The sequence below is a fragment of the Octodon degus genome, unplaced genomic scaffold (assembly GCF_000260255.1).
Source record: "Octodon degus isolate 3935 unplaced genomic scaffold, OctDeg1.0 scaffold00034, whole genome shotgun sequence".
NCBI classification, from domain to species: Eukaryota; Metazoa; Chordata; class Mammalia; order Rodentia; family Octodontidae; genus Octodon; species Octodon degus.
Window position 1 is genome coordinate 5,661,820 of NW_004524610.1, and position 27,201 is coordinate 5,689,020.

The window sequence follows — 27,201 nt, forward strand, 5'->3', positions numbered from 1 at the left end:
AAAGAAAGTATCAGTGTCACTAATGACAACAGTAATAGTCTTCCCTGGTTATTTTCATCTTATAACTATATTTGAATAATAGAATTATTACTCAGAAATTAAACATGTGAGATTGGAATATATACTGGGGTCATGGGTAGCAAGGGGGTTTATTAGAGCCACCCCCGGTCCCCAGGGCCACCTATTTGGTAGGCAGGGAAATGGCTCTTGGAAGGAGAAAGCATCCTCAAGCCAGACTTTTGGGATTCCTGATAAGTAACATGAGCACAATCTGAGTTCACCATAAATAAAATACCATGGAGAGATGGAGACCGTGAACAGTAACTTCAGACAAGGCTCAGAAATAGAGTACCTGTGTTCAAAGTACTTGTTATTAAACAATGTTATTGTTGATGAAATAAAACAATGGCAAAATCAAGATGAGCAAAAAACCACGATTCTAGCAAATGAGAGCCGACTCGATGCTGGGTGGGTGCTGGCCAAGCGGGCACGCACTGGACGGCTAGACCGGAGCAGGTGTGGTGTGCGGGCTAGCGATGACTGCCCGGCACCGCTGGGGAGGGAGGGCCGCGTCGCTGGGCCTGCGCCTGCTGTTCTGCCAGCTCGTGCACATGCAGTCTCGGTGCCCTAGTAGCACTGCGAGGAAACTACCCTGCATGCACCGGACATACTGGTCGTGGTAAAAACCCAAAACACTGTAACTAAGACCAGACCCAAATCAAAAAGGACCTGAACAATAGCTTGCATATGGGAGAAAACTAATTATAGTGAGCTCTACGGCGGTAGACGTGGACAGTGCTGTCCAGCCCCACACAACACACAGCCTGCCGCAGGGTCCCTCAGGGACTGCTCCAGGACAGCGGAAGACCACGTCCACCACAGTGATGTCTTCATAAACACTATTTAAAATTGCTAGTATATGCAAAAGGTGCACATATACATGCAGTAAAATATAAAATATAAGTGCAGCATTTAAAATATAACATACATAAAATATTTACATACTTCTTTATGATATCTGTCAGAAAATATAAACCGAGGAAGGCTAATATTAGATTCTAAAATATGAAAACAGGTGTGTATGTAAGCAGCTGTCAGCCTCAGCGTTAGCGAGCAGGCGCGCGTCCTTAGTCCAAGCAGAGGTCACTTCTGTGTTTGTTTCAGCGTTCCCATGCTTATGTGTCTACAACTTTTTTTAAGTATAAAAATTTTAAACCTTAAAATTCTATATTTGAATTTGCATATGACTCAGTTGTAATTTTGTAATCTGCTGCATGAAAAGTACATGTTCATAAAAATGAGACTGCCATCAAAGGAGATGTGTTTTACGCTAGCTATTGTAATTGACTTCGTTTAGAGAAAAAAATATCTTTAGAAAATAATGTTAATCAGTCTCTAAAGTATAAGGAATAAAAACGGTATTTTAACGCGTGTGGAGGTTAGGGTTTCTAGAAGGACAGGACCGGCAGGAAGGCCCGTGTAATAGATGGCAGGGGCGTTGCAGCTGCGCCCCAGGGTCAGCCCCCGTGGAGGCCCAGCAGCGGCTCAGCGTGGGGCTGGAGGCCGCAGAGCAGGGCCGAGGACGCAGCTGCGGTCTGAGCCTCAGGCCTGGAAGCTGCCTCGAGAGTCCCGGTGTGAGTCCGTGTTGAAAGACTGAAGAAGTTGGAGTCTGATGTCCACAGGAAATGTCTAGCGACACTCACAGAAGCAGAGGGCAGCTTGTCCACGCACCAGCGACCTCCTCCTCGGTGGCCCTCTGCCTGCGCTACAGGCCTGCAGGATGGTGCCCCAGGCTCAGGGAGGCTCTTCTCTTTCAGTTGGCTGGCCTGCCTGCCAATCATTTCCGGAACCACCCCCCAGACTCACGCAGAAGTGGGCTTTCCTCCGCTAGGCGGGTCCTGATCCCGTTGCCAGTACAGCTTGCAGTAGAGTTAGGTCATGCATGTGATTTTGATTCAAAGAGAAAATTTAAATTAAAAAGGAGAATTTTGATTCAAGAGAAAATTTAAATTAAAAAGAAACATACCTCCAGTTCCTTGGCATTCACCTTTAGCTTTCAATTGTTCCTGTTGATGTTCTAAGTGAAATGCAAATCCATGTGTCTAAGGGTTCCCTCCAGGTCAGGGCAGGCCCAGCGTGCACCTCGTGGGCTCAAGGGCTCCCCAGGAGCAGGAGCAGCTTCGTGCTGGGGCGGTCGGCCTTAGAGGGGCTCCACCTGTGGGGTGCGCCTCCAAGGGTTCGGCTTTAACTGAGGACATGTGACCTCAAACTTCCTGTACTATAGCTGTAGGCTACCATTTTGCTTAAGCATGAATTCTTTTTTTATAGTTGAAATAAAGCTCAATTAAGTTTATAAATAATTTTGATATCTGGGGGCAATCATGTTTTATACATGACTACATTTATATTTAATAAAACATTTTCATTTAAATTTTATCAGAAATATGCGTAATTTTAGTAAAACATGTACCATGCTGCCGTTACTCGCCGGCCAGCAGAGCAGTCCGCTCTCGCGGAGGACTTGGTTCTCGCGCACGCTGCAGCGCTGGGACGCCTCTCTTCTTGCCCTTCGCTGCGCGGGTGCTAACTCATGTGGTCTGAGGACTGCAGCTGCGCCTGCGCTCGGGCTTCCCAGCAGCCCCTCGGGTGTCACGGCAGCTCTTGACTTGTGCTCCCTTGTGTGGCCCTAGGACAGCTTCCCAGCACGATTTGGAGGAATTCACTTTGTCAACCAGCCCTGGTACATCCACGCCCTGTACACTGTGATCCGGCCCTTCCTGAAGGAGAAGACTCGAAAAAGGGTATGTGCGTTTGTGTATAAATCCCTCTGCTTTGCATTCAGTGACTTATGATGCATATTGTGTGTATAGTGTTGGCCCTGGTAAAAGGTGCATTTGTGTAGCCACATAAGTATTTACCATCAAAGGCATTTAAAAATTATTAGAGGCCTTCTGATTAAAAAAAAAATATTTATTTATTTGTTTGGTGCAGGGTCTCACTATGCAGCTGGGACTCATAGTGATCCTCTCGTCTCAGCCTCCTCAGCGCTGGGATTATAGGCATATGCCACCAGGCCTGGTTTCGGTGGCCAGCAATGTGTGCCTGGGGTTTTGGGGCTTGCATGGCACGTGGTTCTGGGATTGAACCCAGGTTCTTCACTTGCCAGGCAAATGCTTAGATGACTGAGCTATCTCCCTTACCATTTGCATGGAATATTTAAAAACAAAAAACAAAAAAGGACAATTTAGCGTATTTATTATATAAGAAAGCTAAAGTATAAAGGCAAAAGAAATGGTGCCATATTAATATGTTATTATTAGTGCAAATAATTTCTCGTAGGGTCTAGCAAAGTTTTAGTATCATTTGCTGAGCAGTGGGTGTTATTTCGGGAGGTGTACTGCAGTGGCCTGGTGATAGTCTCCCTGTTTCTCAGTGACTGAGACTGTGCCTCTATGTTCAGAGGCCTCAGAGGGCAGTTGTCATTTTTGTATCTAATGTTAGTGTGCTTGTTTACGGTGTGTGAAGTTTGCTAGTCTCAGTAGTGTAGGAGAAATTCCCTAAATAATTAAAATGTATATTAAAAATTGCTGCTAGTACCTAGAAATCGAAATATTCATGATTTAGAATTCAGAAAGTGGAAGCATTTTGTTGACACTTTGCATCCCCAAGGTGACTGCGGTTGTCCAGCATACCTGCCGGGGCTCTGGGTCCAGAGCATCCTGGGGACACACGCGCCCTGCTGCTCCGTGTCACGCTGTGCTCAGTGCTCTGCGGTTCCTCCCACTGGCTCCCGGGTTAGCACTCATTTCATAGGAGGGAAATTCGGCACAGAAGGTTGAGCAGTTTGCTCTGAATCACAGTAAGCGGCAGGGCTGGCTGTGTGGAGGCTGAATGGGGAAAGAGGGTCAGAAGGGGCCTGGGCAGGTGCACTCTGCGCCACTGACAGACGGCAGAGAGCACAGTGGCCCTGGAAGGCCGGGGGCTAGGAGCGCAGAGCCGGGTGAGCCTGACCGCAGACAGCTCCCTGTGCCCTGCGGAGTCTGGGCCTTCGGATCCCCTGCGAAGAGAAGTGGTGGAGGGTGCTGCTGGAAGGGTGACCTGCTCTGACCAGATGGCACTAGAAGGGGCATTTCCACGCAGGCGGTCGTCCCCACTGTCCATGGCAGCAGAGAGATCGAGGTAATGCTGAGTGAGAGCCCCACTCTGAGGTAGTGATGAGAAGCGTGGCAGAAGCTGCTCTCTGGCAGGGGCGGGAGGCAGAGAATGTGGGCATTAGATTTAGGAAAGCTGGGAGCAGAATGAGGCCTGGGAGAGGAGGTGGTGGTGTGCCGTGCTGCAGCCAGAGCAGGTGGCCGCTGTGGCGCCTGGGCCCCAGCCTCACTTCCTTTGTGATCTGCGAGAGAAACTTAACTGCTTAGCAGGGCAAGGGCTTCCAGGGCCAGCGTTTAACCTTCCCAGGAAGGTTTCTACTGATGAGAAGAATCGAGGAGTGTGTGTGTGTGTGTGTGTGTGTGTGTGTGTGTGTGTGGCAGAGATGAGAAGAATGTGGGAGTGTGATGTAAGAATCTAGAAAAGTATGTGTGATGAGAATTGAGGAGTGTGTGTATTGTGTGTGTACATGTGTGCGTGTGTATATGCACATGTGCGCATGTGTGTCCGTGAGAGGCATGAGAAGAATCTAGGAGCGTGTGATAGATAAGAATCTAGAAGAGTGTGTGACGAGAACTGAGGAGTGTATGTTGTGTGTGTGCGTGATGAGAAGAACTGAAGTGTGTGCATGGGTGTGTGTTTTTTGAGGAGGAAGCCCTGCCGTGTGTGCCCCGGGCAGCGTGGGCAGGCGTGAGGCTTGCGGTCCCCTGTGTGCACCATGGGGCACCTCCCGCCTCCGGGGCCCTGCAGCCCGCTGGCCCCTTCGCTGCTCCGGCCTTAGGGCAGGAGCTGCGGGTCCCTGCTTTCACGTTCCCGTGGTTCCTGGTTTGTTAACCAGCGACTGCCTCCCTCGCATCGTGGTTGGTGCCAGCTCAGCTCTCTTCCCTTCCCGCGTATTGGAGTCTGTGGATTCTGCTGTGCGGAGAGCAAACCCAGCGTGCCAGCTGTGCACCTCGAGGCTGCCCGGTTAGAACTGATGTGTTTGCAGTAAATAGCTCATAAGTGTGTATGAGATGACATCATGACGTATCAGAGAAGGCTCATCTGCAGTTTTAAGTTTGAAATGAAAAAAGAGAAAAGGGCTCGCGATTGCTGGATAGACACATCTTGAGTAGGGGTCCTGAGCAAATAGTTAGGTCAATACAAAAGATCGATATAGACAGCCGCAGCAACAGTCGGCGTTCACACGCAGTGTCACATTGCTGATGCTTCCGTCTGCTTTCCACGTGGACAGTTAGGTATGCAAGTAGCAGGGAAGCGGGCGACCTTACGGAACGCCTGCCCTTTGGGCCTTCAACCGCATTGAGCTTTTCCTGTGATGACACTCATTTCCTTCATTTATTTACATCACCTGCTTTGCATTTTGAAGTCATAATTTAGTGGCTACAGTGTCCTTATTTTTATTGGTGACAAAGAGAAAGCAGTCCTGAGGAGAGCTTGTGGCTTAGCAACTTGGCAGGCTCTGGACTGACAAGCGCCCTGTGGCCAGGTCTGTAGCAGCACCCTCATCCCGCGCTCCCCAGCTCATGCTGGTCCAGTGCAGAGCTGTGTGCATGGCGGAGCCGGCTTGAGCCTGTGACCGGGAAGCAGAGAAACAGGTTTATGCCTCCACCTCTTTAGTGCAGTGCCTGTCTGACCTTGCTGAAACGGCTGAGCTGTTTTGTACGTCAGGGCTTTTATATGAAATGTTAGTGCAAGACCACCAGGCCTGCCTGCTTCACAGGGTCCACGAGAGGCCTCCGCAGGAGGCGTGGAGCCCCTTCGTGCCGGTCCCCTCCTCCTCCCTGCTGCCCGGGGCATCTGGGTGCTACTCAGCCTCCTCCCTCTGTCTTCACCCTCCCCTTGCACTCTAGATATTCTTACACGGCAACAACCTGAACAGCCTGCACCAGCTGATCCACCCTGAGATCCTGCCCTCGGAGTTCGGAGGGATGCTGCCCCCCTACGACATGGGCACGTGGGCGAGGACTCTGCTGGACCACGAGTATGACGACGACAGCGAGTACAGCATGGGCCCCTACAGCGTGCCCGGGAAGGAGGTGGACAGAGAGCTCTCCCCCAGGTCCATGAAGAGGTATGCGGGCGGGGTGACTGCACTCCAAGGTGCCTCCTTTTCTTGTGTGCGTATGTTTTCGCTGGGGGGATTTTGAAGCCTTTCATCCATGACTGGGTGATGAAGTGATTTTTTGGAGTGAGAATGCTGCCCGTTTACTGCCTTGGCAGTTTCCCAGTAAAGTATGTCCAGCTGCCCTTACTGTAATCACTGAACTACTGCTCCCCGGGACCTCTGCTCTCCGCATGGGACCTTGCATCCCAGCCTCGGCAGCCTCTGGGACCACGGTTCTCTGCCCTGTGTCTGAGTTCATTTTCAGATCCCACCAATCAGTGAAGTCAAGTAGTGTTTTGTCCATCCCGTTGAACCCCATAAATGCATGCAATCATTACCCATCAACTATTTATGAAGTCATGCTAACTAACCTCAACTTCACTTTGTTCCATTTTACGGTCAGTTTGTCAGAGGCTTTTGAAGCCCCCAAATCTGTAGTTTTTCACCTGTCCTCTGAAGCACTCAGACTCCCGATAGAGAGCACCACGCCAAGCAGTGGGTGTGTTCTTACTCGAGTGACAACAGCACCTTCCTTCCATCTAAGAAGCTTGTCAGTGCTCCGAGTAGGGTTTCCTGTGAAGAAAGGGCCTGCGGAGGCCAGCATGTGCGTGCGCCACCCCGAAGCCAGCCCCACGCGCAGAGCCATGTTACGTTTTCAGTGCCTGTGCCACAGCCTTGCCTAAGGCCTGACCATTGCAGCTGCCAAGCAGCCTGCTTTCTTACCAGTTTAATCCTCATACAGTTCATTGCTGAGTCAGAGTCCTGCTGTCCGCCTAATGCCTGGCACTTGCACGTCTGTCTGCTTTCATTTGGTGGAGGAATTGCAGATACACAAAGACACATGGCTGCCCCGAGGACAGACCCAGCAGCAAAGATGTTGCCTAATTCTCTGGGTTCCTTGAGCCACAGTGTCTTAGAGTTCAATTGAATAATGGCTGCAAATATTATGCTTTTAGCTCATTTTTAGAAATATAGGGGCCACAATGCTGGCGAGTGACCCCACTGAACTCAAGGGCGACAGGACATTTCACTTTTGCCAGCCCTGGCCAGTGTCCTTTGTCATAGCTCTGGTCCACGTGGGAGCATACCTGGTTCTCAAAGCTGGTGTTTGTGACAGTGCTGCTGCTGCTGCTGCTGCTGCTGCTGTTACTGTGCTCTGTGTGTGTGTGTGTGTGTGTGTGTGTGTGTGGCCACTTCCTCTACAAGTTATGGTTTATCCACCAATCAACAAGTTTGTATTTAAACCAGTTTTATGCTTTCTATCTCTCTTCTCTCTGAGCATAACTTCCTGAGTGGAGCCCCCCGATGGTGACCTAACATCAAGGATTTTGTCAGGCTCTCAGAGGAACTGCGGAGTCGTGCACACATTTTGTGTGTTTGTGTGTAACTGTATATGTAGGCACATACATGTGTGTATGTATGTACACACGGATGCATTTTTTCCCAAAGAGAAGACATATGTGTTATCAAAGTCTTACAGTTTGAAAATAAAAAAGAGCTTTAAAGTAATGATTGAAGGGCCAGGGAGATGGCTCAGTAGAATAAGCACTTCCCTGGCAAGCACAAGGGCCTGAGTCAATCTCTGGTTTTGCAAAAAAAAAAAAAAAAAAAAAAAATTCATGAATAACTTTCCTCTAATGAGAGTAATTTTGATACTAACAGTCCTTACAGGCTTCCACCTACTCAGTGCCGGCTGCGGCTGCGAGTGAGCGCGGCCTAGCGCCGAGTGTGGCCGAGTCACTCACCCGGTGCTGCAGCAGCAGCCCTGTGGGGACCTCCCGGCCTCGCAGTCAGAGCCCGTGTTGAGCAGAGCAGGTCTCCAGCCACCAGCTCCAGAGCCTTTTCACACCATTAGTTTTGAGTTGCTCTGTACGGGGTGATTCAGGGAGGAGCAGCAGCAGGCTGCAAGTCTTGATGTCCCCTCATTGTCTCTCTTGCCAGCCACTCGCCTTTCTCCTGCAGCCCCTCCCCCTGTGATGTTCCCTTCACGTGGTGTGCAGACGTGAGCACATTTCTCTCTACAGCCAAATTGAATCAGATCATTTCTTGTCTCTGATTAACTTGCTAAACGCCCGAGGGTCGTGCAGTGAACACCACCAGCTCCTCCTTGCAGCCAGTGAGCACTGAGCCTGCGGACCTGCTGCCACTCTCCCTGGGTCTCCCTGCCCCTCGCCACAGCTGCTGTGTAGACACGACAACTCTGCCCTGCCCCTCTAGCCTCCAGCTGCTCCTGCCTCAGGGTCCTTGCCCACCCCTGCTGTCACCTCTTGGGACGTTTTGGTATCTTCTGACCCCCAGGCTCAACCCTCTCTTGGCCCTGGTCTGGTCGCCTGAACTACAGGATGTCTTGGGCTGATCTCCCTCACAGCAGGGCTTAGCAGTCTGTGAAATGGTTCCTTCTGCAGCCCTCCTCAGGGCCCACTCCATGGAGACTGAGTGGCACTGTCTGCTCTCTTGGTGGCCCGTGGAGGGCTCAGCAGGCACCAACTGACTGAGCGGGAATGTGCTCCCGTCGGCGGCTGCCTTGGAGTGTGCTGTGCTGCAGCCTGGCCCTGGGTCACTCCGAGGCTGCAGCCACCGGCACTGCTGTGGCTGTCATGGAGGCCACTGCCCATGAACACTGGTCAGACAGTCCTGGGAACGCTTGTCTGTCCACACCCTCGTCATTCTCCTTGTCTGCACTTAGCTTTTCCCTTATTCTAATGGTAGGTTTGGCTCAGTCAGTACACCTTTTAGAATGATTTAGGATTTGAATGTATGACATCCTTTCTTGCTTGGATGAAGCTTCTTTAATTCTGTTAACAAAATTCTGAAGAATTTGTGTAAATACAAATTGTAGGAGTTGTGTTAATGGAATTCTGTCCTTTTCTGAGACCAGGAATCGTAGCTCCCCTTCGAGGGCCGGCTCAGGTCACCGCAGCTTCCTCCTTCAGTTCCCCTCGGCCGCAGTCTTTCTCCATTTCTTATTACTCTTACATTGAGAGGGAGTCGTTTCGTTTCTTCTCCAAAACCTGGTTGTAACTGTTCCCTTGGGCGTATTCATCCACGTGGAAGGTGGCTTTCTCCTCCTGTGGAAATGCATAGGCGAGAAGACTTACACACAAAGACCAAGTTCAGCAGGTTGTGGTGCTCAGAGCAGCGGAGCGTCCCCCGCCTTACGCCTTCAGCGCTTAGGAGGGAGCACGTGACAGCCGCAGCGAGCCCAGATGCGGGTGCACGGCAGGAGCAGGAGCCACTTCTGCTGTGTGGTGTCGAGCCCTTAGCGTTATGCCGCGACGAACCCTATCACAGGCCTCTGTGTTATGGAGTCGTTGGTTCTTGAAGCGGTGCGTAAGTAGGCACTCTTCATTGTATTGACGAGGAGTGCAGCGTGCAGGGAGGCAAGTGGCTTCCACTGCTTGTGCAACCACGCAGTAGCAGTGTAATTTCGTGGCTATTCCTGTTCTCTGAGCCGTCTTCTTGCGCTCTGTGGGCCGTCTTCTTAGCCACTGCCATTGCCATCTGCCAGAATTTGTTCTGGGATTTAGGCACACATTGTTGCCTCTGAACCTTCCTGTTCCTCTATGATGTGAGCTTCTTTTTTCCATTTTATAAATAAGAACACATAATTTTAGGAAGCTTAAGTAGCCATCCTACGACCTTAGGACCGGTCCTGGTTATGGCAGCAGCCATAACTGGAGTTGAGCTCCCCAGCCCAGCCGAAGAGCGCTTGGGCCTGTGGCCACGTGAGTTCTGGGTGGCCAGGCTCAGCTCAGCGGCTTTCAAAGACGAAGCAAAAGTGCTTCATCATAGACAGCGGGAGCTGTGTGAGACCCTGGGGTGCTGCGGCGAGACCCTGGGGTGCTGCGCCGAGACCCTGGGGTGCTGCGGTGAGACCCTGGGGTGCTGCGCCGAGACCCTGGGGTGCTGCGTGCCATCATGGAAGCTGCCCCAGCGCAGATCCTCACGGGTCAGAGCCCACACAGCTCCCTGTCCTTTCTAGAGAGGAGTAAATGACAGGACACTCGGGCAATGAAACACCGAAGACATCCGACCCACAGAAGGCTTCCGCACAGCTTTTTGCAGGAGTGTTCTGCATGTGGGAGCAGCGCTCAGCAGACAGCGCTGTCCTCTGTGGCTCCAGACAGGAGCCAGCTGGGACTGAAGCCTGACTTGGGCAGGAGTGCAAGGCAAGGTAAATGCTTTGCTAGGACTGCCACATGCTAAATACATAAAAATAAATAAACAAATTTGAGACTGGGCGTGGTGGTGCGCACCTTAATCCCAGAGCTTGGGAGGCTGAAAACAGGAGGATCACTATAAGTCTGTTCTGTGTAGTGAGAACCTGTAGACCCTGTACTAAATACATAAAAAAATATGAAATTGCCACATGCTTTCTAATACATTTTTAATAATCATGGTACATAAAACTTAAGAATGTGTGTGTGCATGCATTGTTGTGTGTGTATGTGCACACATGACCGCATGTGAGTGCATGTGTACCTGTGTGCGTGTGGGGGGGCATGCATGCATGTGCACATGTGTGTGCGTGCATATGTGCATTTGTGTGTGCGTGCATGTGTATGTTGCATGTTTGTGTGTGTGTGTGTTTCAGCAGAATGCAAACACAATTGTAAATCCCGCCCCTGGTATGGGCAAAGAGCTTCCACGTTCACTTACTGACTGTGATGCTCACACGCCTCAGCAGTTAAGGGGCAGACACGCACTGTGTGAGGCCCGGCTCACCAGGGTCCAGCTAAGACGCCTCTTCTCCGTATCTGCGTTCCTGGACATACTGCATGCTCAGCACTGTCCTGAGCTTCCTCAGCATGGAAAGGGCTCATCATGTGGAGTCTCCCTCTGCCTACCATCGCAGGCTTCTGTTTCTCCTGCTCCTTCTCTCATTCTCTGCCCCTCTGAGCACACGGGGGTGTGGACACAAGCCACAGTCAGTCCCTTTCTGAGATAGTGTCGAGAGCCTACTTGATATTCAGATAAAATGATGAAAGTTACCCAGAAAACAAAGCCTCTGCTTTTTTTTTTTTTTAACATTCTCACCTTCATTTTACCACACTTGCTCAATGGAAACAATAATTTTATTATTATTATTATTATTATTATTATTTAATGTATTTGGTCCAGGGTCTCACTCTGCAGCTCAGAATCATGCTGATCCTGCTGCAGCCTCCCCAGTGCTGGGATTACAGGCCTGCGCCACGACTCCCAGACTCAGTGGCGGGCTCAGTGTGCCCACCTGGGGGTGGGGCTGGTGCAGAACAAAGTTAATTTAAATGAAGGAGCCGTTGCCAGTCCACTGAGACTGCTGGCTTTCATGGTGGCGACCACGCCTGCCACTTTCCACCAGCACATGCAGCAGTAGCAGCCTGCTGCTTTTGCCAGAAAGCTGATGAGGGCTGCGGAGCGGCACCTCCCACGCCCATGCCAGTGGGGGGATCAGTGTGGGGGAGGACTCACTCCCCGGAGGATTTTACAGGGCAGCTTTTTCCTGGGTGCCCTCCCTGCTGTCAGGACTGCAGCTTCCTGCCTCCTTCCCGCCCCCTGTGGATTCCTTACTAAGAATGGGGTGGAATTCCCACCTGCTCTTAGAGAATGTAAAGCGATTTTCAAATTATGTGTTGTCCTAATTATAGAGTGTTTTTGCCTAAACACAAGTTTTAACTTCTTAGAGAAGTGCTTAACCCTTTCTTGAAACTTTCAAGAGTAAGGCTGACTTGATTTGCCTGTTCTAGTGGGAAATTTAGCAAAAGTTGTGTCCAAATTATGATATTTTAAAAGCTGAACATGATGCTTATAATCCCAGCACTCAAGAGGCTGAGGCAGGAGGATCACTGAGTTTGAGGCCAACCTAGGGTACACAGTTCTAAGACGGTCTGACCTAAGTAGCAGGACTCTGTCCCACAAAAGCAAGCCAAGCAAACAACTGAACAACACAAATGAATTTTTTTTCATGTTATCATTAAAATGGTTACTGAAAAAGGCACATTCTCATTGAAAATGTTTTTCAATGATGTTTAAAAGGCAAGCCTCATTTCTATTCAATATATAGCAGTATAACAACTTAAATGCCTATCATTTCACTTAGCATACAGCCATCCTTTCACGGTAGCCCTTTTTTTCTGCTTAGGGATATTGTACTGGAAAGCATCCACTCTACATAGAAATTCTGCATATCTCAAAGGAAAGACTCATGTAGTTGTGGTAGTGAGAGTTTGTGTGCATTATTGTCTGCCCGGAATCCTTTGCTCTGCTACCAAGAGTCCAGGGGTGCGTCTGTTCATTCAGAGGCGGAGGCAGGCCTGCATGTCTGAGTGTGCTGCAGCCACAGCCCACAACCCCTTGATGATGTTCCTACCCACACAGAGTGCGCCAGAGAGAAGCAGAGGCAATGTCGTCATCGCCGGGCGACCCGGCTGACTCTGCTTCTGCCTTCCAGGTCCCAGTCTGTGGTGGACCCCACAGTCCTGAAGCGCATGGACAAGAATGAGGAAGAGAACATGCAGCCTCTGCTCTCTCTGGACTGATGACGTCTGTGCACCCGGGCACGGAGTAGACGTGGAAGGCGCTGGACGGAGCTGCGGAGGGACAGCACTGCAGAGGAGCCAGGATGAGCTGGAAACATATTTATTCCTATTAATGTAGCAGAAAATATAATAAGGTGCCTGGTTTTCCTGTCTGCCTGAACCTTGGGTGCCCTGGGCTGATTTAAAAGAAAAAGTCAATAATTTATTCTGTAAGTGCCAAGTTCTTTGTAAATATGATGTAATTTCATGTCTAGTTTGTAAATTTTGGTAGTAACTGAATTTGGGAAAGATTGAAATAAAAGTTTGAGCCAGTGATATGAACTCTAAGAAAAACCAGAAAATCTGCATAAGCTGTCAACACTGATTAAATGTAGCCCCGTTTCCTATGAAGCCATATTTCTGCTATCATGGTGAATTGTGCCATTATTTTCCTCTGCTACTTCATGGACACAGGGAAGAGAATTGTTCTAGGAAATGAGGAAGTGACCGATGCGATCTGATGTAGGGACTTTCATTTCAGAGAAGAGGCATCCCAGGACTCGCGCAGCTCTGTACTGAGTGGCAGGTGGAGGACGCACAGAGCTGCTCGCTGCTCTTCTACTCCCGGAGTCCTCTGCACAAATGTTTCCCCTGTAAGCTTCGGAATGCTCTGAGTGGATTCTTCCCAAACCGCTGTCTTCGCCACCTCTGTGTACCCTGTCTGACTTACTTAAAGAGTATTTCCTTCCCAAGCTGTGTGACCAAGGAAATGAGACCAAATGTGTGAGCTATGTTTTGGCAGCCAATTCTGAACATAAAATGTGCCACTCACAAATAAGGGGCTAATTTCTAGTTCTTGTGCACTTGCTGAAAATACACATATTCACACACACACAAGCTATATATTTTTACTGAACTCTAATAAGTCCCTGATGTAACAGGCTTATAAAAAAACACACATATTAAAGGATTTAGAGATGTGACAGATAATTACATGGGATACTAATTTAGGAACACCACTGAAGTTAATGGAAACAAGAAACAATGAAACAGACTTTAGTGTACCTTTATAAGGGAATTCCAGCACACTTCATCATAGTCTCTTGAATCTGTGCCACTTTAGTGAATTACATTTTTCTTTAAAAGAAGCTACAGGTCTCAGTAGGTATCAGGTGACAACAAAATAGTTTTTCTCCAATTCAATTCTAGTGTTCCTGTATTTCACATTTTCTTTTTAGAAAAGATTGAAAGAATGCATTCCTTCTGGAAGCATCTTGGGAGCATTGCAGGGGGGGGGGTCCCCTAAAAGAGAAGAGCTGTTAAAAGACATGAAATCTGCACATTGTTTAAAGTTTAGTCCCATAAAATTCTACAAGTACAGCAAGTTTTAAATCTGATTTTAAATTTTAAACCCTGGTATGAGAAAGCAAAATTTTAATCACTTTTTCAACATAAGGATTTTGAGATTGAGAATTTACCATGAACATATTCTTTGGGGAAAAAATCTACAAGAATTCTTTGAACCCTCCACCCGTCCAAAATTAAAGAAAGTAAAAATCATGAAGAAGGCTTTGCATACTTTTCAATGAGAACTTCAAAAATTCTGATTATAAATCTATAGCCAAAAATGTTCAAATCAAATCAGTGTTTCAAGGAAATAGGTTTGCTAAATGCACAAATCAGTTTTTTTTTTATGTATTTAGTACAGGGTCTGCTGGGTCTCACTACATAGATTGGACTCATGGCGATCCTCCTATTTTCAGCCTCCCAAGCACTGGGATTACAGGCGCGCACTATCATGCCCAGTCTCAGTTGCTGTCTCAGTGTACCCTGGGGGTAGGGCCAGCACAGCACACTGAGGATTGGGGATCGAATCCTGGTCCCTGCTTTAGTCCACTCAGCTCTCTGGCCAGCCCAAATCTACAAATCAATAGACATAAAAGCTACTTTAAGAATGGCAACTCCCAACCAAGGACAAAGAGCAGTCACTCTGCTGTCATCGTTGCTACAGAGCTTGGAAAACATGTGGAGCTGAAAGGTGTAGCAGCTCTTGTAACAACTAGTCATTGAGAGGCCGAGCGTTTGTGACTAGCCAGCATGCATACGCAGCCCGGGGCTTTTTACTCTATATGACTGTGTGGCGAGCAGTATGATCCTTTGGAATAAAATAGGAATAATTTAAGGACAGAAGGGCAATCACTTGTTCATGCATGTGAGTTTCTCTTGTGTGCATCTCCTGTTGCCAGTGTTCAGAAACCTCCCAGCTTCAGATGTCACCCAGCACAGACTTCCTTCCCTCTGTCACAAGTGAGTGTCACACAAAAATAACTAGCGTCGTTTACGCTGTCTCTCTAACTCACATTTGCAGATTTTGCCTTGGCATTGCTACGTGTCTGCTCTTTTTCAAATGAGCAGTTGAGACTTGGCTAGATTGCATAAAATATTTTAAAATGAGTGAAAAATTACAGTGACAACTTTGAAATTTCTCTCTGGTTCAGGCTGTACGTCTGCTTCTCTTCCAGCAGTGCGTTTGCAGCTGCTTTGACAAGGGGACACTCGTGCAGCTTTATGATGCAGCTCCGGGCACCAGCCAGCGCTGCTCACGTGCTTTCCCCTCTGCCAACGAATAACCTCGTAAATGAACATCTGGGCTACATCTTCCCCTTTAGCTTAACACAGTTCTGCCCCTCCACACACCCAGGGCATGTCTAGTGACTTTGCCTCTTTATTTTGCAAACTACATTGCTTTTTCAGTTGTGCTGTTACTTGAACTTTGTGCAAAGAGTTACCACATTGATTTAGAATAGTCCATTAGTTCATTTAGTCCTTTCTTCTTTTCTCTGTCCTGGGGGTCAAACCCAACGCCTTGCGCACGCCGGGGAAGTGCCGTGCCACTGAGCTCCACAGTGAGTCTCTGTTCGCCTCGCTCACTCTGCCCACACCAGCTTCTGCTTCTCATTTCTTTCTTTCAGTTGTTTTAAGGCAGCTGCTTCTGGTTTCAAAATAAATCCCCCCATGATGTTATCAGTGTTATTTGCACAGATTTTTGAAGACTATTTAAAAAGAAAGAGATTATCATGAAAATGCTAAGAAATATGAAGAAAGAGATTATCATGAAAATGCTAAGAAATATGAAGAAGTGCCTCTTCGCCAGTGGAATGAGGCGGTGATGCTAGCACATAGGTTTATCTGTGCTGTCTTCTGAAAACTATATGCACCTGTCGTGTAAGGGTCAGACAGCCACCATGTGAAGAGGGCACTTGGGCTTTGCTCTGAGCCTTCTCTTACAGTATGAAGTCTGGTATCTAAATCTGATACAGTAACTTTAATCTGTGCTACTTCCAAAGCTAGCACTATGCTAATGTACCAGATCAAATGGAGTTTTCCAGCAAATTTCTGAAATGGGCATGCATAACTTTATTTCACTAATAGCGTCATAAGTGTAGGCAGAGATACTCTGTCTTTTCATATAAAATGCTTGTTTACAGTATTAAAATTCATACATTCATAAATGGAAAAGTCAAGCAAATAGACTTCTTCATAGTGTTAACTTGGTCACGCTGTTAAAACATTTGTTGTTGCTGTCGTATTCCTGAGCAAACAGAGTTCTCTCTATTGTATCAAGGAGAAGGAGAGCGCCGCTGTAGAGCTTGGGCAGCATGTTTATGACTTATCATGAAAAGACGCCTTTGGAGCCTAGCCAGCAGGTCTTACAAGGAGGCCACGGCTGCTTCGGCAAACAGCCTGAAGTTTATGGAAGGCCTGTGATCCTTTGAAGAACTTGTAGCAAGAAAATCTGTGGAGCAGCTGCACATCTTTGTGTTGTTTTATTTAAAGTCTATCTTCTCTGGTTGGTTAACAATGTCTCTTTCTTTTTTGTGCATATGTTTATTAATGATTCATTGAAGAGTTGCTATCAGCCATGGCAATAGTCCAGAAAGATTTCACCACGAAATAAAATGAGAAGTGCTCTGGTACAGTGTCTGAGATTTAGCGGTGGTGTTTACACATCCGATGTTGCTAAGCCCATGAATGTATACTCCATTTCAGACCTGCTGTGTGGATAAACGGCAGAGAACAGAGCAGTGTATTTTAAATATGCGAGGCCATTGCATGGAGGAGCAAGTGCCTGCTTACAGGCATATGGGAACACAAGAAAATTGGGTAAGTGTTCAGAGCGCGTATTTTAGTAGTGAGAAAGATGTTTTCTTTTATTTTATATTAGTTAAAAAGCAACTTTCTTCTCATGTGCTGCTGGGACTATTGGACACTTATTACTTGACAGGGGCAGGTGAGTGGGAACACGGAAGACCCTTGGCTTTGTCCTGATGCGACCACAGCCTAAGAAGTTTACAGAATAGTTTTTCACAAACTGAAAACTTTGCAAGCATCTGGAGGCCAGCCCCACACATAAAAACATTATGAAGTCTATTGTTTGGAAAGTGAGGGACTGAATTCCCTTGGGCTGTGGGAAAAAACATCAAATAGCAATTCTATGTATTGAAACACTGTAATTAGACCTTCTATTCAAAAATGATGGAGTACAAATACTACTAAAATAAAATATTTAGAAGTCAAGCTGTGGATATAACAATGTACTTTTTTAGTACATACTGGAAGATTTTTTAATCAGTTTAGAAGGTATTTTGTTAGCATTTGACATAGCATCAATCCCCAACAAAGTATTTCTGTTTTCAATGACATAAGCACATTGATTCTATTGAAGTCATTCTTTTGGTAAATTAAATAGACCTAGATAAAAATCAAATTTAAATTTTGACAAACCTAAGTATGAACCAATCCCCAAATATTTGAAAAATAGCGATAATGGTTGGTGTATATATCGCACAGCTTAAAGCAGTGTCTTATTTCTAATCCTGCTTTTTACTTAGCTAACTAAAACCTCAAAATCCACATAATTTTTGTTTTAAAAGTTACCTAAGAGAAAATTATACAGGTCTTTGAAGACCGTGGTCATGATTTGATCTAGCTGTTGTTGATATTTATGTGTGCCTACACTGTTGTGTGCCTGAGGGTAGGGTATTTTAAATACCCTTCCAGTAGGGTATTTTAATCTAAAATTTCTAAGTAAGTTTACTTTTAAAAAGCACTTGTGGTCTACGGCCATACCACCCTGAATGCGCTCGATCTCTTCGGATCTTGGGAAAAGAGATCTCGGATCTCTTATTTTACGTGTAGTGGACATTGAATTTGGAGGTGCCTCATTTGTTACATCTGTAGACTGGAGATTTGTAATACACAATGTAAAATTGACAGTAATTTTAATTTAAAAGAAATTATTGGTTATTTAAAATTTTTCCTATATCTATATTTTTTGGGCATAAGTGGAAGCTACAGAATTTGTTTCATCAAAGTGGCATTTAGTACTCTGTAACTTCTAGACAAACTTTCAAAAGACATTTTAAGTGAGGGATTTAACTTTTAGGTTGAATATGCATAGAATTGGCATCAACGGAAAGCGCTAAGATTTTCAGCGTCCCATACCACAGAACTGTTAGGATTTGATAAGAGATTGAATTCAGAAATTTGAATTACCAAAAAGTCCCTCAATGATTTAAATACATTTTATTAAAAATAATTCTAGGTCAAAATGTTAAGCGAAAAAAAAAAAAAAACAAAACCCAGCCAGATTTAAGTAAGTAGGAATACTGAGTTCATAAACGTGAATTTGTGTGTTCTGAGCGTTGGGCATTTGCCCGTCGCGGGGCGCAAGGTTACCGAGCGAGCGAGCAGGCGAGCCAGGAGGACCTACGGGAAGCCTGTGCGGCAGGCGAGCTAGGGGCGCAGCACAGCGCGGCCCGGCCCGGAGCGCTCCCTGCGCGCGGCCTGGGGCGCCCGGAGTCCTGGCCACTGCTTCTCCAGGCAACCTTAGGGCCGCAGCTTCTCAAGTACCAGGAGAGAAGAGAAGGTGTGGTGTTCTTCCAGAGCATCGAGGAGAAGCTATTGTTCATGACAGCACAGAGAACAATTTCGAAATGCCAAGGGTTTCGGACATCAAGAATGAAAGGCTTGACCAAGAAGAGCAGCCAGGGGGACGGGTGATGCGGGCTCCGGTGCAGCCCGAGTTTCCACGAAGCGAAGCGGCAGCACGAGCCGGAGCCCGTGCCTCTAAGCGCCCTTTGTCCTTGACAAAGACACGTGACATCCTTTGTCCCATTCCTTTTTCTGATCACTGTCATACAAGTATCAGACAGAATCCACACTCCGGTTTGTTTGTTGCCTTTCAAGAAGAAAATGCTGTATCCTTGCTATGGACGCGTAGTTCACTTAGCTGCCTAGGATCGAAATATTTGCGCGCTGATTCACAAAGTTATCTAAAAGCTTTAAAAATATGATTATAAAGTTTCAGTGTAGAAGATGGTTAATTGTGTCCGAGATTCATAGAAAAATCAGCCACATCCTTGGTTTCACATCCACACATCTAACATTGTACCTGGTGGTCCCGAGATCTCAAGGTTGACAATAAATAGAAAACTTCTCCACCACCCCCACCTGCCTGCTCCTTAGCTTTCCCATCACGCTGAGGTGGATGCCAGCCTGCCTGTTGCTAGCTGTGAGTCCTTGGAGTCTCTCTTCTCTCCTTGCCTCCCTCAGCACCCCCTCATCAGCTCACCCACACTATCAGCTTCAGCCAAAATCCATGTGCACTCTAACCGAGTCTCTACTTGCTATCCCAATCCGTCCCTGTGGTCAGCATCTGTCACCTGTTCGCGGTTCTGCACACAGGTCTCCTTGCTGCCATCCTCAGCTTCTCAAGTCAGATTTCAAAACATTCACAAGCATGAGATGCTTAAAATGTCAGCCTGATAATTTAAATTTTCTGGAAACCCTCTGTAAGAATAAAAACCAAAGTCCCTACACTGGTATCTGAGAAGGGTTGACACCAACTCCCTGAGAATCAGTGTAGCAGAACAGTATAGTTTCTGATTGGCTCTTTTCACCTGAACAGTGCACTGAAACATAGCTGGTCAATGCCTCAGCTTTGCGTTTATGAAGTCCTTTCACCTGTGATCTCGGCTTTTCTTTGACAATCTCCTATGAATCTCTCTTTAACTTCACTGTTCCGCTGCTAAGTGGCCCGTCTCCCTGTTCTGGGACCTTGGGAAGCACAACTCCACCCTGAGATTCTCTTCTTCTCTTCCCTGTGTCGCTCTGTCCTGGACACCACCATGTGTCCCACCACCATGTGTCCCTCACCTCCCATAAGGCTGTTGTAACACCCCTTCTTACGAAGTCTCCTTCCTGCTTTCTGTGGTCAAGCCCACGGCTCCTCATGGTCTCCTCTCCTGCTCTATTTCTTTGCTGAAGTATTTATCACCCAACCCCCTGTAGAGCTTATTGCTATATCTTAGTTTTTCATCTCCTTCTAACAGAATATGAAATCCACAAGGTCAGGTTGTTCTTGTTTGTTCACTGTGGCATTCATTACTGGAGCCTTGCACAGTTCCTGCAACTTACAGCAAAATTTCATAATGATCTTGACAGGAAAACTGTCGGGAAAAGGTGCATTCAAACCCACACAAGACCACGCTCAAGTTAGCTGGCATGAAAGGAGCAGTTTATTGTCAGCAACTAGCGTGAGCCGAGCTGCAGACCTGAACAGCAGCGCTGGCTGGGGAGGCAGGCACTTTATAGAGCAGGTGGGAATGGGGAAGGGGGGTCATAATGTGTCCCTGGCTGGGCCAGGGTGTTCTGGGCAAAAAGTGTAGAATCCTTGTAGCAAGCCGAAACAAAGCTATATATGTCAGCAGCCAGATGCAGACAGTCAAGGTTAACTCTGCAATACAGTTGTGGTTGGCGCATCTGGGAACATCGGAAGTGGTTTTGGGGGAAGGAGGCCCATCGCTGGGTGCCATTACAGATCTCAACTGGTTTCATAAATTATGTTACAGAACAGCAGATAATTTAAATCAAAGGAGAGTTTGTTTTTTTGTCATCTTAAAAATATCTTACTGTCCATCTTTTAAGAGGAAAACTTTCCCTCTCTGATAATGAGGAGACCATGAATCAAAAACTGTATCTCCCTCCCTGCAAATCTGTGCTCCAAGCCAGGCCTACGTTCGTATTTGCTTCAACTTTGAAATCACTTCAGGTCATCGGGCCCTATGCCTGCGCTGCACGTGGGTCGTACTTACTCTGAGGGATTGCTAGATACTTCAGGTGGAAAATCATTTTGAGATTTAACCATGATGAGTTGTTCTAAATTGATTATCCTAGCTTATTCAATTTTTAAAAATTCCAAGCACTCAAGAGAATATAATCCCCCAATATTAGGAGCCAGTGTAACACAGCACGCCCAGGTATGCCTATGCTTTTTATGGAAAGGAGGAGAAGAGAACAGGAGGAAGAGAATAAGCTGTGGTCTCTTCTGAGCAGCAACCGTAAAATGACTTAAGTCCTTCCGTGTTCTTAATATCTTAATCTGAGAATATTTTCTACAGAAGTCTGGTGTTAATTAGGTTTTACATCTGATATTGTATAGTTACTATTTTAAAAATTTATAATTCAGACACAAGATAATCCAATTTCCTCATGCCCGTACTCTGGCTTTCCAGCTTTCTCTCACCTGCTCCTCTTTAATTCCTGCTATCATTTGAACAGCCTTATAGCCTTCCTTGTTCTGAACTATCCCCATAGTTGTTTGGCACTGATTAGACTGAATTCTCCCTAAATCCAGTAACCAAAGAGCCTAGATGTCGGCTCTGGGTGTGATGAGTTCCTGGTTTTTATCTTTTGCTGCCTACCTTTTCATTCTCACCAAATCTGTTCTTTGACATAGCTGTATTATCGTGCCTTTTCTTACACTGTAATAACTGAATAATTCCTACCTTCAATTTTATAATCTCCTCCCAGGCCTCCTGCTAACTGGGCGCTGGAAATAGAGCATTGGCAGGTGGTGCTGAGGAGAAGCGTGTAGCCCAAGGATAAGGACGCATGTGTGCGAGTGATTTCGGCAGTCAGCCGCAGTGTTAGTGGCTTAGGGGTAAGGTGGTGCCTCCTGGTGTGTGCACAGTGTTAACACTGCATGTCCCTCGTCTGCTGCCCAAGCAGATAGCAGTCCTGGTCAATAGATAGTTTGAAAAACCTTCTTTAGAGAAAAAATAACGGCTTTTGCTCAGAACAGGGCAGTATTCTCCTGTGCATCTTACATTTGAGCCGTGACAGTCCATACAGCAGGTGCCATTTGCCTCTGGGATGCGCTTTCTGCCCCTCCGAAGACGTCTCCAGCCCCCTCCAGGAATAAGGACTCCCACCTCAAGAACGCGCGGTGCACGAGGCCCTGCAGTGTGCGCTTGCCTCGGCTCATTTCTTGTCAAAAATTTTCATGACTCCAAAAACATGTTCTTTGGAAAACTTCATTAATTATGTCCACTTTATCATGGATTTAGAAATTTTCCCAGATGGACACCTGTTTTTTTTATAATCTTAAAATTGTCATATGACATTATGGTTTTATTTCTTTTTAAAAGAGAAATTGTTTCATTGTCTTTTTTAATTTGTGAAGATAGAGGAAGTTCTGTTAAATAAAATGTCACTAAATGAAGTTCAGATTTAAAAACGTGAGTGTACTCTTTCAACTTCTTTATGACACACACAGTTCCTGGAAATTTAGAGAACATCATATGAAATAGCTATAAGTAAATTTGTCATTAGACTAGGAAGGCATATGAAATTAGTGTTAGTGCTTGGAAGTGTGAAATGCTTTTAGAACTGTCTTTACATAGAGCTATATTGAATTTATTATTATTCGATTGAAACATATGATGACTTCATGTAAGTTCCAAATTGCTAGAAGGAACTTTCACATGCTGGAATGGCAGGACGGAGACATAGGACAGCGTGTCTTATGAGAGCAGTCCAGGGCCGGGGTGAGGAGTTCGGCATGGTTCATCTTTGTGTCACCAGCTTCAGTTCCAGGCTCTTTTCCAGGCCCTGGGGGTGCAGGAGGGAGCGAAGCAAAGGCTCGCCCTTCTAAAGTCACGTCTAGTGGGGAAGGCCTGCAAACACCAGCAAGCACTGTGTGTGTCGAAGCCTTGCTAATTAAATTGTATCACTGTTGGTACTTTGTTTGCTCATCTGAAAAATGGGGAATCCCTGTAGCATTGTGACAAGCCTGAGCTGGTTGCGTGGCTTTCAGACACTATAACCCTTTCCTTTCTAGGGAACCATGTGACATAATCTCCCTTTACTTAGGCTCTTTTGAGTTCTGGCTTTCCATCCTTGTCCTTAGGAAATAGTGGAATTTTTGCCTATGCTCAGGGAAAAAAAAAATGAGTCTCACAGTTGGTCCCTTTTGGGGCCATTCAGGGCTGTCACTTATGGGGTAATTTTGTCTCTTTTACAGTAAATTTCTTACTGTTTTAATACATTCAGAGTGGGAAACATCAATTTCCTTTCAAGAAAAGGGAAAACAAGAGTTTTAAAGTTTTGATAGGTTACAGAATTTAATATTTCTACCTAATTATTTTCCTCAGCCAAGTTTGTGGAGTTTATCATTGGGTTTGAAAGTATTGCATGTAAGTAGAGGTTAGAGGACTAACCACTCACTGTTACGTTGGAGGTGCTAATTGTGTCGTATTAAGAGGGTCATGCCCTGATTTTATCTGAAATTTACATTTTTGGGGATAAATGATCATATAAAATATCCAGAGAAATTAATTGTGGGAAAGCCTTACAGTATGCAGAGTACCACAAATATTGGTTATAATTCATCTAAGAGGGACCACTAGGAAATGAAACGTTTTTCTTGTGAAAAAGAAAAACAACTTCTGTCTTGGCAAAACACGTTTCCTTATGCTCAGGCAGCACAGGCTAGAGGAGAGGAAAGGCGCCGCCCGAGCCCTGCCTGCGCTGAGCTGCGCACAGAAGACCCGACTCGCCATGCTTACTCAGAGTACATGAGAATGCACAACTCCAGAGTCTCATCAGGAAAATCTCTCCTGGGACGAGGGAGGGAGCAGGCCAGCACAGGCCCCTCTCGGATTGTTTGCTGGAGCTGAGCCAGTTCCTTTATGACATTAATTCAGGGTAAATGAATATACCCCATGAACTGCATTTGGAAGTTTTATACTAGTCTCTAAAAATAATCTATTGCAAATTTACACAACTTTTTTTTTTGCTAAAATGCATTTTTCTAGAGCAAAGAATTTAATTCTACCTTTTTTGTTCTTTAGTGAATTCTGTTAACATAATATTAACAAAATTTGCTTAAGAATTGTAAACATGGAAAGAATTCTATTTATTTATTTATTGCGGTACCAGGGATTGAATTCAGGACCCTGCGCTTGTTGGGCAAGTGCTTATTCTACTGAGTTATCTCCCCAGGTCCAATTCAATATTTTTAGAGAGCTAGAAATATCTAAATACACATGATTTAAAATTTGGAGTGATTATAAACAAATTTGGCAGCTAAACAATATATTTAATGAATGGAGACAGCCAAGCAGGTAATTGTCAACACCTAAGTAATGACCTGAAAAGTATGCTTTCATATTGTTCTCACTCCAACCAAAAGGAACCCCTCTTGTCACTTTCTTTGAGATAATAGTTGCTTTTGTAGGAAAGACCTTCAGAGATTAAATAAGCCCAATCTGCATCAGTTAATTTTCTCATCACGGGGACCCAATACCCGATGCTGCAGCGTAGAGGAGAGGCTTGACGTGGCTCTGAGTTTCAGGAGATTCTGTCTCTGGCTGGCTGTGTCTCATGCAGAAACAGCATGGTAGAAGGGTGTGGAAGGAGAGTTCTGCTCTGGTAAGGGAGGCTGGGAGGAAGCAGGGTCAGCACCAGACAGGAAGGGACCAGGGTCCAGATATAGTCGCCAGGGTCACACCTCCGCAACCTACGCAGGCACCCAGAAGTGTGTGTCACACAAGTGGAATCAGCACAAAATAAGTGCATTACTGCATATTGGGGACCTGTAGCATCTGTCACAAAACTGTATAGCTAAGAGCAAAGCTGGTAGCAGAGCCAAGGTGGGGTCATGTTGGGGTTACTTTTCGTGATTTCCCTGATTCTCCTAACATTTTCTCCAGCAATAAACTGTGTTCTACCTATACATGACTACATTTTATTTTTTCTGTATCATTAACTGTGTTTGTAATTCTTCACCAGTATTCTATCAGGTAAGCATCAACTAACTCAAAGGGCAAAGGGAATATTCCCATTTGCAATGGATTGTGTATGCTCTCTGTTCCCAGTCTTGCAAGATTTTGGCAGCCTATGGATTTGGAACCCAGTCCAGAGGGAAGATGAAATTTCAACAGACTTGAGTCTGAATGAAATGACAGCTACTCAGTGAAGCCAATTATGCTGTCTTGTGTTTAGACGTTTTCTCTGAGCCGATTTCATGTCACCTTTCAAACAGCCTTCAAATGCTAGTGGAAAACAGAACAGTTCAACACACCTCCTCTGTTTAACTCTTGACATTGTTGCCTGTATTAGTCAACAGTGTCAGGTGAGGATGAAATGGGGATGCCCAGATGTGCAGGTGTTGCTGTAGTTAAGGTTGCCAAGCAACCATGTCATCACTGTTGTCCACACCTGCGAGGCCTTCCCAGGGCCCATTCAGAAACCTTTTGCAGTATTCACTCGAGAAGCACTTTCTCATGTGACTCACTGCCACAACTCTATGGAAAAATTTTACTTTGTTGCAACACTTTGGATTTTCTTATATTTTGAACAAAAGGTTTAGAGAGAAGCTATGGTTCCCAATATATATATATATATATATATATATATATATATATATATATATTATGTATTTGGTATAGGGTCTCACTATACAGCTCAGACTCATAGTGATCCTCCTGTTTTCAGCCTCCCCAGTGAGGGGATTACAGGTGTGCACCTCCACGACCAGTCATGGTGGCCTGCTCCGCACATCCAGGGGCAGGGCTGATGTGGAATGTGATGCCGGGGATCAAACCCTGGTTCCTGTGATTGCCTAAGCAGGAGCTTAGTCCACTGAGCTATCTTGCCAGTCCAAAAGATTGGTTTAATCTAAGCATACAAAAATATTTTATGTGGACCACAAGATAATAAAAAGATTTTGTATCAGGGTTTATCTGAAAATATCTTAATATGGCTGCTGTTGAGTTTGGAAAACTTGGCTGTAGTGTTACTTGTCATCTTAACAGCATCTTTATGATTAAAAAATGTGTGAAAACATTGTGTTTGGTCCTGAGTGAAAAAAATAGACGATACTAATGAACCACTATCTTAAATAATACAAGTTTTATGAAGAGTATTTATGATTCTCTTTTACTTTGAGGAAACTATCTTAAATATTCTCTGTGAAAAGAAATTATACACCATACATATACAATGATAAATACTAACATTAAAAATTTCAAGCAAAATAATCATAAAATATCAATAGAAAGTTTGAAAGTATGCCTTTACAATTTTGGAGTAGAGGTAATTATATTAATTATTCAGATGTCAAGATTAAAATAGTAAATTTGCCGTTTTGGCTCTCTGAGCAGCATCATGGCGGTAGGCAAGAACAAGCGCCTTTCGAAAGGCGGCAATAAAGGAGCCAAGAAGAAAGTGGTTGATCCATTTTCTACAAAAGACTGGTAGGATGTGAAGGCACTGGCTATGTCCAACGTAAGAAATACTGGAAAAACAGTCGTCACCAGAACTCAAGGAACCAAAATTGCATCTGATGGGCTCACAGGTCGTGTGTTTGAAGTGAGCCTTGCTGACCTGCAGAATGATGAAGTTACCTTTAGAAAATTCAAGCTAATTACTGAAGATGTTCAGGGCAAAGACTGCCTTTCTAACTTCCATGGCATGGACCTCACCCGGGACAAAATGTGTTCCATGGTCAAAAAATGGCAGACCATGATCGAAGCTCATGTTGATGTCAAGACTACTGATAGTTATTTGCTTCGACTTCTGTGTTGGCTTTACTAAAAAACGCAATGATCAGATACGGAAGACCTCTTACGCTCAGCACCAGCAGGTCCACCAGGTCCGGAAGAAGATGGTGGAAATCATGACTGGGAGGTGCAGACAAATGACTTGAAGGAAGTGGTCAATAAACTGATTCCAGACAGCACTGGGAAAGACATAGAAAAGGCTTGCCAGTCTAGCTACCCTCTTCATGATGTCCTCATCAGAAAAGTAAAAATGCCGAAGAAGCCCAAGTTTGAATTGGGAAAACTCATGGAGCTTCATGGTACAGGTAGTAGTTCTGGAAGGCTACTGGGGATGGGACTGGAGCTAAAGTTGAACGAGCTGATGGATGTCAACTGTTATAACCTGTAAAAATTAATGCTAAATTTTGTATCCTTTTATGCTTCCACTGTAATCCTAGCCTGACACATGTGTCGCCATCTTGTACTATATGCGCCGTTTTGTATACTTGTGTCCTTTGTTACCCCTGCCCTTGTAAGCATTTTCTAAAAATTTCTTCCA

General features: G+C 45.7%; 1 protein-coding gene and 1 pseudogene across 1 annotated transcript in view; both read left to right on the forward strand.

Moving 5' to 3' along the window:
• Clvs2 (clavesin 2) overlaps positions 1–14,380 on the forward strand; it is a 78,399-nt gene extending 64,019 nt beyond the window's left edge. The window contains exon 5 of the mRNA XM_004630238.2: positions 12,690–14,380. Coding sequence (XP_004630295.1) covers positions 12,690–12,777 — 88 coding nt within the window. The 3' untranslated portion in view covers positions 12,778–14,380. The remainder of the gene's footprint in view (positions 1–12,689) is intronic.
• Positions 14,381–26,268: 11,888 nt separating this feature from the next.
• Positions 26,269–27,201, forward strand: part of LOC101567184 — a 1,464-nt pseudogene continuing 531 nt past the window's right edge.